The sequence below is a fragment of the Podarcis muralis genome, chromosome 6, assembly GCF_964188315.1.
Source record: "Podarcis muralis chromosome 6, rPodMur119.hap1.1, whole genome shotgun sequence".
Classification (NCBI taxonomy): domain Eukaryota; kingdom Metazoa; phylum Chordata; class Lepidosauria; order Squamata; family Lacertidae; genus Podarcis; species Podarcis muralis.
The window spans coordinates 5,452,732-5,469,549 of NC_135660.1; the positions used below are offsets into that span (position 1 = coordinate 5,452,732).

The window sequence follows — 16,818 nt, forward strand, 5'->3', positions numbered from 1 at the left end:
TGGAAGCCTTGACATGATCATTAAACGTGTTGAAAACCACGGAGCCTTTCTGAATCAAAAATCCTCCAAGGCAGCTTAGGATTATAATAAGACCATACCGATTGTTGACAGAATAAAATAGCCCCCTCCCCAAAGAGCCATGCAAATAACAAATTCTGTTCATAAAAAATAAGCAGTGAAAGATCCCCACAGTGGAGTAACATTGCTTATCTAAGAGCCACCTCAAACATGTGTATTGCGTGAGCTGGTTCAATTTACCCTTGTAATTTATCCTTCCTTAGGGAGGAGAGAGGCAGCTTCCAAGAATAAAATGAACCCTGCAATCAGAGCTTAACGCAATATCCACACATTATCACATACTACCGTTAAATATCTCACATATAAATATATACATATTTAGTTTCCTTCAAAATTTGGGGCATTAATACAGCGCACTCATCAAAGACCACTCTGTGTACTTTAAAAATAAAAATGGCTTGCTTTGCTCCTCCTTTTATGAAGCGGGGAGGGATGTGGCGGGGGGGGGGGAGCAGGAAAGGGGGTGTTGCTGTGGACCGCGGTCCCTTTTCCGCACGCACTCTCCACCCGCTGCAGACAATGCCATTGTATCGCAGAGTCCTTAATTGTCGCACGGAGTGTTCTTGACAATAGCCACTTCTCTGGCAGATCAAAGGAACGTAATTGCAGTGGGCAAGGGGGCCAAAATGGCTGGCACTAGCGTGGGGGCAAAGGGGAAGATGAAAGGGCCGGCAGGCTGAGGCCGCTTGGCCATTGTGTGTCCCCCAAATCACATACACACAGGACTGGCTGTTGGATCTGGGGCCTCCCTCCAGGGCCTCAGTACTTCTCTCCCCCACCCACCCAACCTGACAGAGGCAGGATATGCAAGCGGAGAATTCTCCTTGGTTTCATCTGATCCTCAGTACTCTGTGCCCAGTGGAGATGGTAGCACCGTTTGGGTGGCAGGCCCTGAGAAAGAGCCAACCTTGCCATTCTCTGGCCATTCACACACACACTTCCTCCTGCCTCTGGGCAACAACTGGGGAGTGGTTCCCCTTGGCCAGGGGTGGACCTACTATGAAACAGGGTCCATAATTCCAGAGGGGCTCCAGAAGCAACTTTAGTCCACACTGCTGAACAATTTTGGGTCTAAAGGTAAAGGTAAAGGTACCCCTGCCCGTACGGGTCAGTCTTGCCAGACTCTAGGGTTGTGCGCTCATCTCACTCTATAGGCCGGGAGCCAGCGCTGTCCGCAGACACTTCCGGGTCACATGGCCAGCGTGACAAGCTGCATCTGGCGAGCCAGCGCAGCACACGGAACGCCGTTTACCTTCCCGCTGGTAAGCGGTCCCTATTTATCTACTTGCACCCGGGGGTGCTTTCGAACTGCTAGGTTGGCAGGAGCTGAGACCAAACAACAGGAGCTCACCCCGCCGCGGGGATTCGAACCGCCGACCATGCGATCGGCAAGTCCTAGGCACTGAGGTTTTACCCACAGCGCCACCCGCGTCCCCATTTTGGGTCTAGCAGACCCAATTTCATCATTCTACAATGCATCATGCATATATATAATATTTCCCTAATTTTCATCTCCCCCCCCCAGCATAACTCAAAAACTGTAAGACACAGGAAATTTTTATTCACACCAGTGACTTTGACATGTGAGATAATCCAGTACAGCAATTTTAATCAAACCTGCAATGTAGTAGTAGTAGTTGTTAAATGTGATCTGTCGTGGAATAACCCCATTGAAGAAGATAACAATGGCTAGCCGGACCTCATTGCTGGTTGCAAAGGAGCCCCCATAACAGCTGAAGCTTCAGGGCCAACAAAATGTGGGTCCACCACTTCCCTTGGCATTTCAAGGGCAGCATTCTTTCACAAGCAATTTTCGGGGGGTGGGTGGGTGTGTAGCACCAAAAATGGGTGGAGCACTGTTTGTACAGTAAGCTGCATTCCAGGAGGGGCAGAGAACCCTTTTTGTCTAGCAAGCCAGATCCTTATCTGTCCCTTCTCCATGGGCCAAACTTGACAGCCACCTGTCAAAGCCCTTTGAACTGCACTTCCCAAACACCTGTCAGGAGGTGGGTGTGTCTTGCCCCAAACAGCCTGGTGGACTAAATGAGGATGTCTGGTAGGCCAGATTAGGCCCCTGGGCCTGAGGTTCCCCACCCTTCTATACATTTACATCACCCAGGTATTATCGTGGTTCAAGGACTCACTGAGCAGGGCCAATGAGAGGCATGGCTTGGGGAAAGGGTGTGGGGGGATAGGTCCAAGGGCCAGGTGGAGCGGCTCAGAGGGCTGCATTCAGTCTCCAGACCTAAAGTCCCTCCCCACTGGCACAGGAGCTTTTGGAAAAGACCACCTCGGTTGGTACCTCACAGGCAAGAACTTGGCCACATTATTTTCTTGCAGCAAAAATAACCAGGAGTCTTCTGGTGGTACCTTAAAGACTAAGGAATTTATTAAATGACATAAACTTGCATGGACTCAAGTCCACTTTGTCAGATGCATATGTTTATACCACAATAAATCTGTTTGCCTTTAAGATGCTACCATGAGACCCTCAGTTGTTTGTTTAAGGAAGCAACCTTTCGCTGCAAGGGTTTTCTGACTGCAGACATGTTGATGTTAATATTTCCCCCCTCAGCATTTCTTACACCTTTATGTATCTAAACGATTTTTTGTAAAAAAAAAACACCTCTTTCCCAGGCATTTGATGGATTATGAAGATTTTGCTGTTCATCAATGTTTGGGCTGCAAATGTATTGCCTACAATGGCTGGCAGCAGCTCTCCAGGGTTTCAGGCAGGGAGTCACTCCTAGTTCTACTCAGGGATGCTGAAGGGTTCATGTGGGATGCCCTACCACTGAGCTAATGTGTTATTTTTTTCCTGATATCTTGCTAGCATCCGTCCGTCTCGAGAGACAATGGCGTATGCCTCCGGGGGTAAAACCAAACCTCTGGGGAATCACAGCGCCTGCTGTGGCTGCAGTGACCAGTAACTCATAACTGCTGCCTCCCCATGTTGTTTTTGTTGTGTTAGCAGCGCGAAGGTGACCTCTCTGGGGCACAACCCTGGGCAGTGTGTGTGAATGTCCTGGGCTGCCCAGATAACAAAAAACCCCTCTTGGCTTCACTGATGTGGTCCAATGGAAAGCAGAGCAAGGCATTTGGCACTAGCTTGGCTGCAGAAGTTGCCAGAAGGAGGCATGCAAGGCACCATTTCACTGTCTTAGGGACTCTACTCCGATTTGTATAGGGTTTACTCCTCAGCCTTTCTTCTCCTGAAGATATCCCACAACGCAGCAGCCACTTTGCTTTGTGCTGGAACCTTGGCTGGAATTACTGGAGATGAAGGCGTCACTTAGAACCAACCTGTTAATCTCACTGAGTTCAGTGGAGATACAAAGGTGACTTACCTGGAACTCGTGACCATTGCTTTTTGACGTCTTGGCCTCATGTGTCATCTTGCTAATGCCTAATAAAAGAAATGAGCAATCTTGCGACCTCACCACAACTGGTATTTCCCCTTGTCCTGCATACACTGGTCAGCACAACAGAGGAAGGATAAGGAAATGCTGAAGCCTATGGCATCCCAATGCTCGTTTCTTTTACTAGATGCTGCAAGAGAAATGTGGGGAAGATGCCGATTGTTAGCAACAGCTGTGCAACACACATACATGTCCATAATGTTCACTTAGCCTTTCAGCTGCACAAATTTCTTATTGGACACCCCACGCTAAAAAAGGTCCAAGGGACACAATATGTGCTTTGCTTTGTTCACACCCTGTATCAGTGGTGGTTTCAAGTGAGCAGTTCTTATCTATTACAGAACATAGAATACAGAGGCAGATCTTTGGTCCACCAAGCTCAGGACTGTCTACACGGACTGGCTGAGGTTCTCCAGGATTTCAGGCAAGGGGAGATAGAGGAGGTTCTGACCCAAAAGAAGGTGCTTTAAAAAGGGTTTGGCAGTTTACATATGGAAACGGAGCACATTCTATCCTAATAAAATTTACATGTATACCGTCCCTGACGCCGCCTGAGATTTAAGCGCTTAATAAACACAAAAGTCTAACGTGACTAGTTTCTCCCTGCCTCCCATTCTTCCAACTGTGCATTATCATCTTTCCAACCGAACAAAATTGTTTTCCAATGCACATTTTGTGTCCAACTGCATGCTTTAAAGCAACAAAAATCCCTGAAAGATGCTCAGAGATGTTTACGAGGAGGATTCAAAAGCAGGGCGATTTCACTTCAAATTAGACCAGGATCCTCAAACCAAAAGAAGCGCTTGCTTTAGCTCAGCCTTTGCCAACCTGGTACCCTCCAGATGTTTCTGACTGCAATTCCCATCTGCCCCAGACGGAACGGACGGGAGTTGTAGTCTGAAACACCTGGAGGGCAAGCAGGTTGATTTAGATCCTGAAAAGAAATGGGAATGGGAATACATAATGCTTCATTCTGAGCACCATGTGCATGTATATAAATATATGAAACGGCACTCCAGGTCAAGCCATGTGGCTTTTTTCTAAGGGAAGATCCACACTGTACACTTAAAATTATGTTCAATGTGTGTTGAAAGCGCATAACTTCTCCCAGAGACTCTGGGGAACTGTAGTTGATGTTAAGGGCGCTAGAAATGGTACCCCCTGTGAGGGGAAAACTACAATTCCCAGGATTCTTTTGGGGGGTGAAATCTGTGCAAGTGTGCATTAAATATGCTTTGAATGTATAGTATGGATCTGAACAATACACCAAGATACAAAGCTGCAAGCAAGTTCGGCCCAAGCACCGTTTACACTCCCTCTCACCTCAACGTGGGCCTGCTTGCTGCCCAGACACGTAATGACAGCAGCAACCCCGTGAAAAGTGGGACTTAATGCCTCCTTTTGAGCTCAGCGTGTGTGTACCAAAATCTTTGAAACGGCCCTCCAGATCAAGCCATGTTGCTTTATTCCGAGAGCAAATCCACGCTACAAACTTAGAGAATACCCAATGTGCATTTGAAGCGCATGGTTTCTCCCGAAGCATCCCAGGAACCGTAGTTTGTTGAGGGTTCTATAAACGATAACCCTGCGAGGGGGAAATTACAGTTTCCGAATTCTTCTTTTTTGGAGAAGATCCGTAAGTGAGGATATCCATTCAGGATCGCCCAAGGTCGGCCCTCTCTCTCTCTCAGGGCGCCATGTCGAGCAAGAGGACCCAAGTCTTGCCTTTGGCTGTGCCTGTGAATACTTTCTTTATCCTGAGCAAACCGTTTTGTATGACTGGCTTTCCGGACTGATGAAGCGTGTAGCGAAACCTGTAATATATCTGGAGAACCGGTCCATGCATACGGCTTTGTGTTTCCAACTCAAGACCCATTGAATAACATCTCATCTAGTTCAATCTTTGAAAAACAGCTTTGAAAAGCTTTTTCATATTCTCCAGTGTGCTACCCTTGCCATTGTGGCGGCACGGGGTTGCCGTTCCGCGATTGGACTTACACTACTTGTTGGTTCATTTATCCAGTCTGTATAACGTTGATTGCACATGTAACTTGTTAAGATACAGTTGTACATTTATCCACTCCATGTTTACAGTATCTCCAGGCTTCGTTTTGCACGTGGCACCTTAGTATGTTTGTTGCTTGAATGGTTACAAGTCTATCTCTATTCTAGCGATTATTCTAGTAAATTTGGTTTTATACTTATAAGCCAGTTTGTGGTGTTGTTGTTTTGTTGCATTATTATTACTGTCACCACATTTGATACTTTGTGTGTATACTACAGTATTGCCATTGGCCCAGTCACAGCCTCTTAGCCGAACCGACCTCACAGGTACAGATAGGTAGCCGTGTTGGTCTGCCATAGTCAAAACAAAAAAAATTCCTTCCAGTAGCACCTTAAAGACCAACTAAGTTAGTTCTTGGTATGAGCTTTCGTGTGCATGCACACTTTTTCAGATACACAGAAGAAGTGTGCATGCACACGAAAGCTCATACCAAGAACTAACTTAGTTGGTCTTTAAGGTGCTACTGGAAGGAATTTTTTTTGTTTCGACCTCACAGGGTTGTGGTGTGAGGAGGGTGAAACGGGTGAAAAGACTCTCCTGGAGCTCCTCGGAAGCAAAAGGCGGCACATAAGCGCCATAAATAAACAAGAGGCACGTGCCCTAACACAGAACCACACCAGCGGCCTTCGCGCCTCAGCCCGGGGCCTTGCCTTTGAGGCGGCCGCCCGTCGTCGCGTAAAGGCGGCGGCGAAAGCGCGCGGAAAGCGCCATGGCCTGTTAGGGAGGCCTGCGCGTGTATCTGTGGGCAGGTTCACGCTAGGCCCTTGACACGTGTGTGTGTGTGTTCGTGTGAGGGAACAAGGCCTTGCTTCGTTTATCTCCCCTCCCAGGCCTCGCGAGGGGAGGCCCGGCCTCTCCTCTCCCCTCAGCCGAGGCCACGGCGCTCGGCGGCCGAGGACAAAAGCGCGAGCCATGATCAAGCGAGGCGGGCCGCCTCTGATCATTAAGCGGGGAGCCTTTTGATGGCCGCCGGCCCCCGCCCGGGCTCACAAAGGGCCTATTCAGCGCGGCGGCCGCCTCCTCCTCCTCCTCCTCGGCGGCGCGCAGCGGGGCTGAACCAGGGCCCGGCCGGGCTCCCCTAATGAAGCCGCCGCGCTGGCCCTCGTGCGCCTCCCCTTCTCACCGCCCCAATGGCAGGACCCTCGCCTGGCACCGCTGCCGGCCCTAATGAATGAATTCTCTCGCGTTTATTTATTTATTATCATTTATTCTTTCGGTGTGTTCCCCCCCCCCAAAAAAAAACATGAGCGTCGTCTGTGCGGGTCCCCCCCCCACCCCCGAGGGCACCGCATATAGGCGCGCAAGGGCGGCCTCGGCGGCAGCCGCTCCGCTCGCCCCGAGGGGAAAGGGAGGCTCCTTCTCCCTCCTCTTCCCTCCTTCGCACCCCAGGCCACGCCGGAGGCGATGGGTCCCCTGGTGCTGCTGCTGCTGGTGGATCGGGCCCTGGCCGCCCCCCTGGGCAAGGAGCTCTGCCCGATGCCCCCCGGCGCCTTGCGAGGTAAGAGCAGCGTCCGCCTGGGAGAGGGACGACCTGGATTTAGTCATCATTTTTTAATTTCTAAATATAGACATAGCCATGTCAATATGTATCTTTATTTTAATGGCTCAATGAGCAACTGGTTTTTATTACACGTCCTGCTTGGGCAGGCAGTGTAGCGCAGTGGTTAGCGCGGCAGAGGTTTCAGGAGCACGTTTACTGAAGGGAAGGGCTGCAGCTCAAGGGTAGCAGCTTTGGCTGCTGTAGTCCCCAAATAGGTTTTGGGGTGTCCTCACCCCCATCTAAAAACCCCGGAGAGCTGCTGCCGGTCAGTGGAAGCAACACTGAGCCAGGTGGGCCAGTGATGTGATTCAGTGCAGGGCAGATTGTTTCCCTTGTTCCTGTAGACACCGTAGGGCTCAGGCAGAGCCCGTTTTCCAACTCCAGGCTCTTTTAACTGGTTGTTTCAGAGATTTGAACCTGGGGCCTTCTGCATGCAGAGCAGCTGCTTAGCCGTTGAACTGGACACTGTTGTTACCCCACATCCCCTATGACTTCTCTGGGGTTTTTTTAACAGAGGTACTGCAAGTTAAAGGGACGCGGGTGGCGCTGTGGGTTAAACCACAGAGCCTAGGACTTGCCGATCAGAAGGTCGGCGGTTCAAATCCCCGCGACGGGGCAAGCTCCAGTTGCTCGGTCCCAGCTCCTGCCAACCTAGCAGTTCGAAAGCACGTCAAAGTGCAAGTAGATAAATAGGTACCGCTCCGGGGGGAAGGTAAACGGTGTTTCCTTGCGCTGCTCTGGTTCTTAGTCATGCCAGCCACATGACCCGGAAGCTGTACACCGGCTCCCTCGGCCAATAAAGCAAGATGAGCACCGCAACCCCAGAGTTGGTCACGACTGGACCTAACGGTCGGGGGTCCCTTTACCTTTACCTTTTACTGCAGGTAAAAAATCAACAGGTGCTGTTCATTCTCGATACAGAGATGCAATAAGGCCGGTAACTTCCTCTTCCAGGTTCTTTTAACCCGGGACCTTCTGCATGCCAAACAGGTGGATCTACCACTGAGCTGTGGCCATATTTCATAGACTGCTATAGAGTGCTTCACGTTGGCTGTTTCCATAATCTGAATGACAACCTTGTAAAGCAGACTAGCAGTATTTCTCTCCCACCCACCCACCCCCGTGTTAGCAAATGGGGAGAGGAAGGCTGGGCTTGAATGCATAATGGCTTGCCCAAGGCTGCCTTGGGGAGTCCATGGCTGACTGAGGGGGGATTTGAACCTGGGACTCCCTGCCCCGACATCAGGTCTTTAAGTCACTAGCTCTCTGGCTTGATACCAGGCTAGTAAATTATCTCTTTCAGCTTCTGCCTTCTGGAAGAAGGTACAGGGTTATAAAGGCCAGGACTAGCCGCCTGAGAAACAGTTTCTACGCAAATGCAATTCTGGTTCTAAACGCAGCATAAGGGGTCTCTATAGTATAGTGCATTTTAAAATGGGGTTTCAGAGTTTTTAGGGTTTTTTGAATGTTTTATGTAGTTTTGTAGTAGTTTTTCAATTTCATTGTTCTACATGGGATAATGACAATAAAGTATATCCTATCGTATATCGTAAAAGCGGGGAGCGGAAGGAGAACGGACACTTCTGGCATACTGTAGCCTTGTTTGCATGCAGAAGGTCCCGAGTTTAGTCCCAGCGTCGTCAGGTAACCTGGGAAAGAGGAGACTGAGAGGAGATATGACAGCAATATTCAAACATCTTAAGGGGTTTCTCATGGAGGAGGGAGCAAGCTTGTTTTCTCCTGCTCCACAAGGTAGGACTCGAACCCATGGCTTCAAGTTACAAGAAAGGAGATTCTGACTAAACATTGGGGGGAAAACTTTCTGACAGTAAGAGCTGTATACATAGGGACAGACTCTCTCGGAAAGTGGTGGATTCTCCTTCCTTGGATGTTTATAAGCAGAGGTTGGATGGCCAACTGTCAGGGATGCTTTGGCTGAGATTCCTGCATTGCAGGGGGTTGGACTAGATGACTCTCGGGGTCCCTTCCAGCTGTACGATTCTGGGGAATGCCCTTGCCCGAAATCCTGGAGAGTTGCAGCCAGTCAGTGGGGACAACATTGTGCTAGGTGAAGCATTGGTTTGACTCCGAATGAGGCAGCTTCATGTGCTCCTATCCTGTCTGCACTCATGGCCTCTCTCCCTTTGGAGAAAGATCAGCAGCAGGGCATTGCTCAGTCCTTGGCATCTCCAGTTGGGCTGGGAGAGAGGCGTCTGCCTGAAACAGCTGTTGCCAGTCAGTACAGAGCTGGATTAATGTCCTGACTTTATATGGCAGCTTCCTATGTCTTCGTCTTTCTCCATGTTTTCAGTCCTCTTCTATGCATGGTAGATCCATGTGCCTACACACTTCTAGAGCATGGGAAGCTGCCTTCTCCTGAGTCAGACCAATGACCCATTTAGCTCAGTATTTCCTGCACTGACTGGAGCGGCTCTCCCTGGTTTCATACTGGACGTTTCCCCCCAGCTGCTAGGGATTGAACCTGGGACCTTCTGCATGGAGAGCAGGTGCTCAACCCCCCCCCCCCATGAACTATGGCCCAGCCACCTGCTGCCTTTAGTTCTAGGTTGACCTTCTCCATCTTCACCTGTTCCATGTATGTATGCTGGCATGCACCCTGCTCTCGGTTTTACGATCGTCACTGCAAAGTGAATGCAGACACAATTTGGCAGAGGGCGCTGGGATTATTTGATACCAGATGCCCTCAGCCAAACACTTCTGGGAAATCCTTCGCCTTTGTAACAGAGATCAAGCCAACTTGGGGGCGGGGGGGGGGGGGATAAGAAAAATTGAATGCAGCCAGGCCAAACGGGGAAGTTGGCTGGAGCCATTGGTATGCCTGTCCAACAACTGACTGCCCTAACCGCCACTTTCCCAACGCCTGTCGTTTTCGCTCCAAGGTATTGCCAGGGCCAGTTTGCTCTGTTTTTTTAAACCGTTGGCAATTCTTACTCCTACGCAACATCCATATATACTTTTGCCAGTGCCACATCAATGTTTGTTTTGCACTTGCAAGGAATCGGTCCTTCACAGTGGAACTCCCTGCCCATTGATATTAGGCAGGCACCTTCATGGTAGTGTTTTTAGTGCCTGCTAAAGACTTTTGGTGTTTAGGGAAGCCTACCCAGACACGTAATTTCATTTGATTATACATACATATATTTCTAATAACTGCTGATTTTGCTTACGTTTTGATACATTCTAAATAACTTATTTTGAACACCAAGTATTATTTTTTAACAAAACATTTTATATTTTATATAAACCACTTAGGAATGATTAAGCGGTATATAAATCCCATTAAATAATTAAAATATTTACAGTTTAGCACATAGTTAAACTATGGAACTCCTACAAGAGGCAGTTATGGCCACCAACATATATGGCTTCAGAAGAGGATTAGACAAATTCATAGAGCCATGATGACGGCTGTGATCTGCCTCCACAATCGGAGGCAGCAATGCTTCTGAATCCCAGTGGCTGGAAACCTCAGGAGGGGAGAGTTGCTCTTGCGCTCTAATCCTGCTTGAGGGATTTCCACAGGCATCTGGCTGGCCACTTTGAGAACAGGATGCTGGCCTATGTGGGCCATTGGCCTGTTCCAGCAAGGTTCTTCTTATGTCCTCAGTGATAGCAGACAGAGTGTTTTTAATGGTGACAAAAGGACTGCACACATGAGCCTGCGTAGAGTGGGATTGTGCCTGTTTTGCTCCCCTGCTTTCCAACTTCTGAAATAGCTTGCATGTGCACAGGTTAGTAAAACAGAGACCTCAATTGCACAGATAGAGACTACTATGTGGACTATTGTATTTACACCAGCTTTTTCAGAAGTTGTGCAGAAATTGTGGAGGCAGAGACAGCAGGCCCCAACCTCTTTCTCTTCACTTGTGCCGGTTCATAACACCTGCAGGTTCTTCTTTCCGTTTGGACCCTCCACGATCTGGAAAGACTCTGAGTACTTTTTTGAATTCCAATCTTACCAGTTCCGCAAAGCAGGGCTGCCGATTTCCCCACCGACTTTGTGGCCGTGCCTTTAAGCTGCAGCTTGATGTTTGCAGGTGGTAAAAGTGTGGGTCTCCTCCACGCCCCGCCAGGTGCCCCCTACTCATCCCCGCCACTCATACCTGCTCATCAAGCTGCTTGTAAAGACACAGCTGCAAACGCTGGCAGAGAAGTTGGCAACCCTGCCACAAAAAAGGTTGTGTTCCCTAAACAAGAGCCTGCCGGTTCCTGTGAGTGAGAGGGTACATTTGCAGTGGGTGGTGAGCAGGCTGGAGTAGGGGAGCTTCATCTTTCCCACACTTACTCCTTCTCTTCTATAAATGCAACCCATAAGACGTTTTTTCTTTGCAGCGGGCTGCCTCCCAGTCCCTGAAATGGCTGTGGTGGGCATTTGCAGGGGAGAAGCGGCTGGCAGGGGAAGGAGTAGGCACCCGCTTCCACTGCTGATCCCTCCCCCTCGCCAAAAAGCCCCCCCTTTCCACTGCTTGACATTAGCCTCTCTATGTCTTGCCCCTTTGCAGCTCTGTCCAACCGTGGGACGCTGGTGCTGGAAGCCGCCATGAAGAGTGCCCTGCTGTCCCTGGAAGGGGCGCTGTCGGAGCATGCGCGACGCCTGCAGGAATGTGAGGAGTGTGTGCTCTGCCTCTTTGGGAACTGTGGCAATCGGACCAGGGAATGTGTCCGTAAGTGTTTCCCCTGTTCCCCTCTTGGGGGGGGGCATTGCTGGGTCCCCACATGACTTTTACTAGAACCCCAACATCTATGAACCACAGAGCCAGGTGCAAAAGAATTATAGGCAGAATAGAAGGAGGAAAACCAGGGTGCCTCTGAGCATGCACTGAGCTTACAGCCCTGTTGCGCAAAAGTCCGTTCCTGCCTTGGCCAGCTTCCTTAATTTCAGCTGCCTATCTCGGCGGCTGGGCTAGGCAGGCCTTAGCCCCATCTACTGAAAATCAGCCTGAGATCTCTCAGTGCATCCTGAGCCTTCATCCAGAGAGCCTTTTTGTTTCCATCAGCTGTGCAGGGGCATGAGCACCAGAAAGGGGAGGAAGCAATGGAGGGATAGGGAAACTCAGGCCTCGGGGGCCAATGTGACTCTCCAGGACTCTGTATCTGGCCCTCGGAATGCTCCCTAAGCCATGTCCTCTCCTTAGGCTGCCCAGAGCGGGAATGCGGCCCTCATGTGGAAAAAGGTTCCCTGCTCCTGAAAAGCAAGTGTTGCATGGTGGTTAGAGCATTGGAATATGACCTAGGAGACCCGGGTTCAAATTCCCACACAGCCATGAAGCTCACTGATCTTGGAGTCAGTCACCATCTCCCAGTCTAAACTACTTCACAGGGTTGTTGTGAGGGTGAAATGGGGAGGAGGAGGAGGACCATTTACATGCCACTTTGATACCCTTGGAAGAAAAATGTGGCACATGAATGAAATAAATGAACGAACAAACAAACAAACAAACAAACAAACAAATAAATACATAGAGAAGGGGCAGATATGTCAAATGAAAAAGCAAGCCCCCAAGCCACCTTTTGATCATTGGTTGATGCTGTTCGACATCCAATAAGACGCGTGTGTTGGGGAGGGGAGGGAGAGGAGATTTTGGTTTTTCTCAGAGCATCCAAAGGACCTTGGGGTGACCTGGGAGTGGGCTTCTAGGTCTTCCTCTCTCCGCAGCCTCGGAGTTGCCCCTGGGCTCCCTGCCCAGCTGTGAAGCCGTCCTGCAAGCCCAGGCCATCCCAGAGCAGCCTGCCCAGAACTGGGCCCTCAGCAAAGCGTGTGCTCCATACCGACGCCTCTGCTCAGGCCAGGAAATGTCCCCCGACAGCTGCATACGCCTCATGGTCAGCCATTGCCAGCTCCGCCTGCAGGAATGCCGTGAGTGACATGCCGGGGGGAGGCCAAGGCAGGGAGGGGGGTGCTCCTTGTGCTTCTCTGGCCTTGCTCTGCACCTAGCGCTGTGTGATGGAGGCCTCACTGTGGCTGGTGATGGTGGATGGGCAATAATAAGTCAGGGGCCACCACCCAATTCAACCTCTCCTACTCTCCTGCCCACCCAGTGCTTTGGACCACAACCCCAACCAGCCCCAGCCAGCAATGGATGCCCTCCAGAGGTTTTGGACCACAACTCCCATCCGTGCCGGCTGGGACCGATGGGAATTGTAGTCCCAAGCATTCGGGGGCACCAGGTTGGGGGAAGGCTGGCGTTGTGCTCCGCACACCCTATTGCGCTCTTTAGAGCCCTGGTGGAAGAGAAGCCCTTGGTTTCCCAGTTGGGTTTCCTAATCGTCATTTGAGTCTCCGGCTTCCAAGAGAACCAGCCACCTACTTGAAGGGCTGCTGGAGAACAGGCCTCTGTTTGAAGGCCTGAGTTTGGTTTAAAGGAGACCTACAGCATAGGGGCCTTGACATCCACAGTAAACACCTCGGCAGCAGACTAAGCAGCCACATGTGGGCCGCTTGGTCCCACTGCAACAAGATCAGGTCCATTTCTGTCCAAGTTGCAGGAATTGTTTTGAAACTGTCATCCGTACGTGTAACTGGCGGATGTGATTCATATGCCACTCTGTGTCTTCTTTTGCAGTGATGTGTCCTTTGCCCCCTCCCTGCCCAGCCATCCCTGAGCCAAGATCCTAGCTATGGATCGATGGCCACCAAACCAGAGGACATTAAAAGAGGATTAGGCTAATTCATGGAGGAGAGCGTTATGGATGCCTACTTCCATAATGATTATGCTCTCCCTCTGCAGTCGGAGGAGGCAATGCTTCTGAGCACCAGTTGCTGGAAACCACAGGAGGGGAAGGTGCTCTCGTGCTTGAATCTTGCTTCTGGGTATCCTATAATGCATCCAGTTGGCCACTGTGAGAACAGGATGCTGGACTTTGATGGGCCATTGGCCTGTTCCAGCAACCTTTTCTTATGTTTTTATATAGACAACTAGGGACGCGGGTGGCACTGTGGGTTAAATCACAGAGCCTAGGTCTTGCTGATCAGAAGGTCGGCGGTTCGAATCCCCGCAACAGGGGGAGCTCCCGTTGCTTGGTCCCTGCTCCTGCCAACCTAGCAGTTTGAAAGCACATCAGAGTACAAGTAGATAAATAGGTACCACTCTGGCGGGAAGGTAAACGGTGTTTCCATGTGCTGCTCTGGTTTGCCAGAAGCAGCTTAGTCATGCTGGCCACATGACCCGGAAGCTGTACGCCGGCTCCCTAGGCCAATAAAGTGAGATGAGCGCCGCAACCCCAGAGTCGGCCACGACTGGACCTAATGGTCAGGGGTCCCCTTACCTTTACCTATATAGACAACTGAAGGCAGCCCTGTGTCAGGAAGTTTTTAATGTTTGATGTTTCGCTGTATTTTTATATTATGTTGGAAGCCACCCAACATAATATAATATATTGTTACGATGGCCCATCTAATCCCCTCTCCCTCGTCCCCCCTTGCAGGGCTGGAAAGCGACATGGACTATTTGAACACAGTAGCAGACCAGTCCGATCCAGGTGAGGATGCCACCACTGGTGCAGTCACAGAAAACGCCACCTTCCCAGAAGTGGGGTGGAGCAGGGCTCGAAAGTCACCCCTGGAGGCTCTGGCCCAGCTACTCCTCTCCCAGGCGGGTGCTCCTTCACGTGCATCACTGTTTCTCAATTCCCTTTGACAGCCTCAGCGCCACAGGGCTCCGGGGGCCCCATGCACCAGCATCTGTTTTCCAATGCTTCCTGCAAGGGGAAAGGTCAGCGTTGGGCGCTGACAGGGCCACTGGGCCGAGCACTGCTCTCCGGGGACAAAACACTCGCCTTGTTAATTGGGATGAAGCTTGACAGCTACATGAGCACACAGACCACTGCTTCCCCCTCCCAAAGCAGCCACTGCTGTGCTCTGTGTGTTTGCTGCCCATAGGTTTTGGGGGAAAGGAGAGGTTTCCACTGTCTGGGTCCTGGCAGTCAGGGGTGGGATCCAACCAAGTCATACTTTTAGGGTTGTTGATTTGGCAGGGGGATTTCATCCACTTCTCATTCAAAGGTGAACGTGCCAAATCCACACTTTCCTAAACAGTACATGAACGGATACGCAGTCCTTCAAAATTCACCCTTCTTCAGATTTGGCAGTCTGATATCTACAGGCAGGCAGTGTGTGCAGAAATGCACATGCCAGGGTAAAGTGTGCATAAAAATGCATATGTTTCTGTATGTAGCATACAGAAATACATTATGCTAGGGGAAAGCAAAGCAGAAAACTGCAATTGGTCTGCATTGCACAATGCAAATGGAGTTGCACAATTTTGTAGCATGCAATTGATGATGTGTTCCCCAGTTTATTCAGCATTTTCTAGATCATGAGTATGCAGGGAGAGCCATGTAGGGCACTATGCGGAAAATCTTATCTGCAGTGCAATGGCTTCTGAGATTTTCGTCAGACGCACAGTTCCAGGTACCATAATATCTCTTAGCTTTCTTTTTTAAAAAATAATAATAATTTGAAAGTAGAGATTACCAGGTAGCCAGAATTGGTGCCCAGTTACCCATTCTGTACTTTTTCAGTGCTTCTGTGAAATCTTAGAACCTGGCTTCCTATTCCCATTTCAGAGTTGGGGGTGTGGAGAGACGGCAGTTTGCCCCCAAATGAGTTCATTGTGGCAGAACTGAGACTTGGTCGTGAATCTTCCAGGCCCAGCTATTGGACTATGATCATGAGTCCTGACAGCTGCCCCACAATGTCCCCTAACTTCTCCTTTTTGTTTCAATTGCCAGGGCTGTGCGGGCACCGCGGGGTGCCAGCTCCCAACGCAACGATGGCAAAGGCAAAGATTGTGGGAGGCAGCAAAGCCTGGCCTGGCGCGTGGCCTTGGCTGGTGTCTGTTCGGCTCAACGGAGAGCTGATGTGCGGTGGGGTGCTAGTGGGGGATGCTTGGGTCCTCACGGCAGCCCACTGCTTCACGGGGTAAGGCTGCGCTCTGGGAAAAGGCTCCGTGTCTTGCATTCACACATGCATGTCTTCATTTCAGAAATGTACTGCTACTCAGTGAAATTCATGAAACAGTGTGCAGTTTTTTAAAAAAAGACTGCTGTGGCATTGGAACCAGTGTGAGGAATCTCAGGTCCTGGTGCCAAATGTGCCCCACCAGGCCGCTACCACTGACCCTCAGGGCTCTCCCAAGGCCACACCCTCACCAGCCAGACTTCATGCTATCATTGAGTGCATTGGCCTGGCAGGTAATGCCTCTTGATTGCTTGAATGGAGATTAGAGAGGAGTGTGTGAGCATGTGTAGAAACTAGCCTGTCTCAAGAAACAATGGCGTGTGCCTCCAGGGGTGGAGTCAAAACTGCTGCATTAGCAGCACCAAAGTGTGTGCAAGCCTGGGCAGTGTGTAGGAAGGTCTTGGGCTGCCCAGACGACAAGCCCTCCCCCCCCCCAGCCTTGCTGATAAGATCCAAAGGAAAGCAGAGCAATACCTTTGGCACCAGTTTCGCTGCAGGAGTTGCTGGAAGGAAGCATACAAGGCGCCCACCCAACTGTCTTAGGGTCTCTACTCCGGATTTGTGTAGGGTTTACTCCTCAGCCTTTTCTTCTCCCAAAGATATCCCACATGGCAGTGGAGGTTTAGGATCAAAAGGGAAAATTTGCATGAATTGCTCCACCCACATTTGTCTCTGTCCCCGCCCACCATGGCCCCTGTAAGGTTGTCCAGAAGGGAATGTGGCCCTCTGTCCGGAA

At 50.3% G+C, this 16,818-nt stretch overlaps 1 protein-coding gene across 5 annotated transcripts in view; it reads left to right on the forward strand.

The window, feature by feature from the left end:
• Window positions 1-6,226: 6,226 nt before the first annotated feature.
• Window positions 6,227-16,818, forward strand: part of PRSS56 (serine protease 56) — a 28,504-nt gene continuing 17,912 nt past the window's right edge. For 3 of the 5 annotated variants that reach the window (XR_013393094.1, XM_077929636.1, XM_077929637.1), the window contains exons 1-5: window positions 6,227-7,060; window positions 11,626-11,787; window positions 12,780-12,980; window positions 14,549-14,602; window positions 15,854-16,043. Coding sequence is in view for 4 of the 5 variants with exons in the window: in XM_077929636.1 (XP_077785762.1) it covers window positions 6,967-7,060; window positions 11,626-11,787; window positions 12,780-12,980; window positions 14,549-14,602; window positions 15,854-16,043 (701 nt within the window). In the remaining variant the exon portion in view is untranslated. The remainder of the gene's footprint in view (window positions 7,061-11,625; window positions 11,788-12,779; window positions 12,981-14,548; window positions 14,603-15,853; window positions 16,044-16,818) is intronic. The other 2 variants (XM_077929634.1, XM_077929635.1) reach the window with 1 other exon arrangement.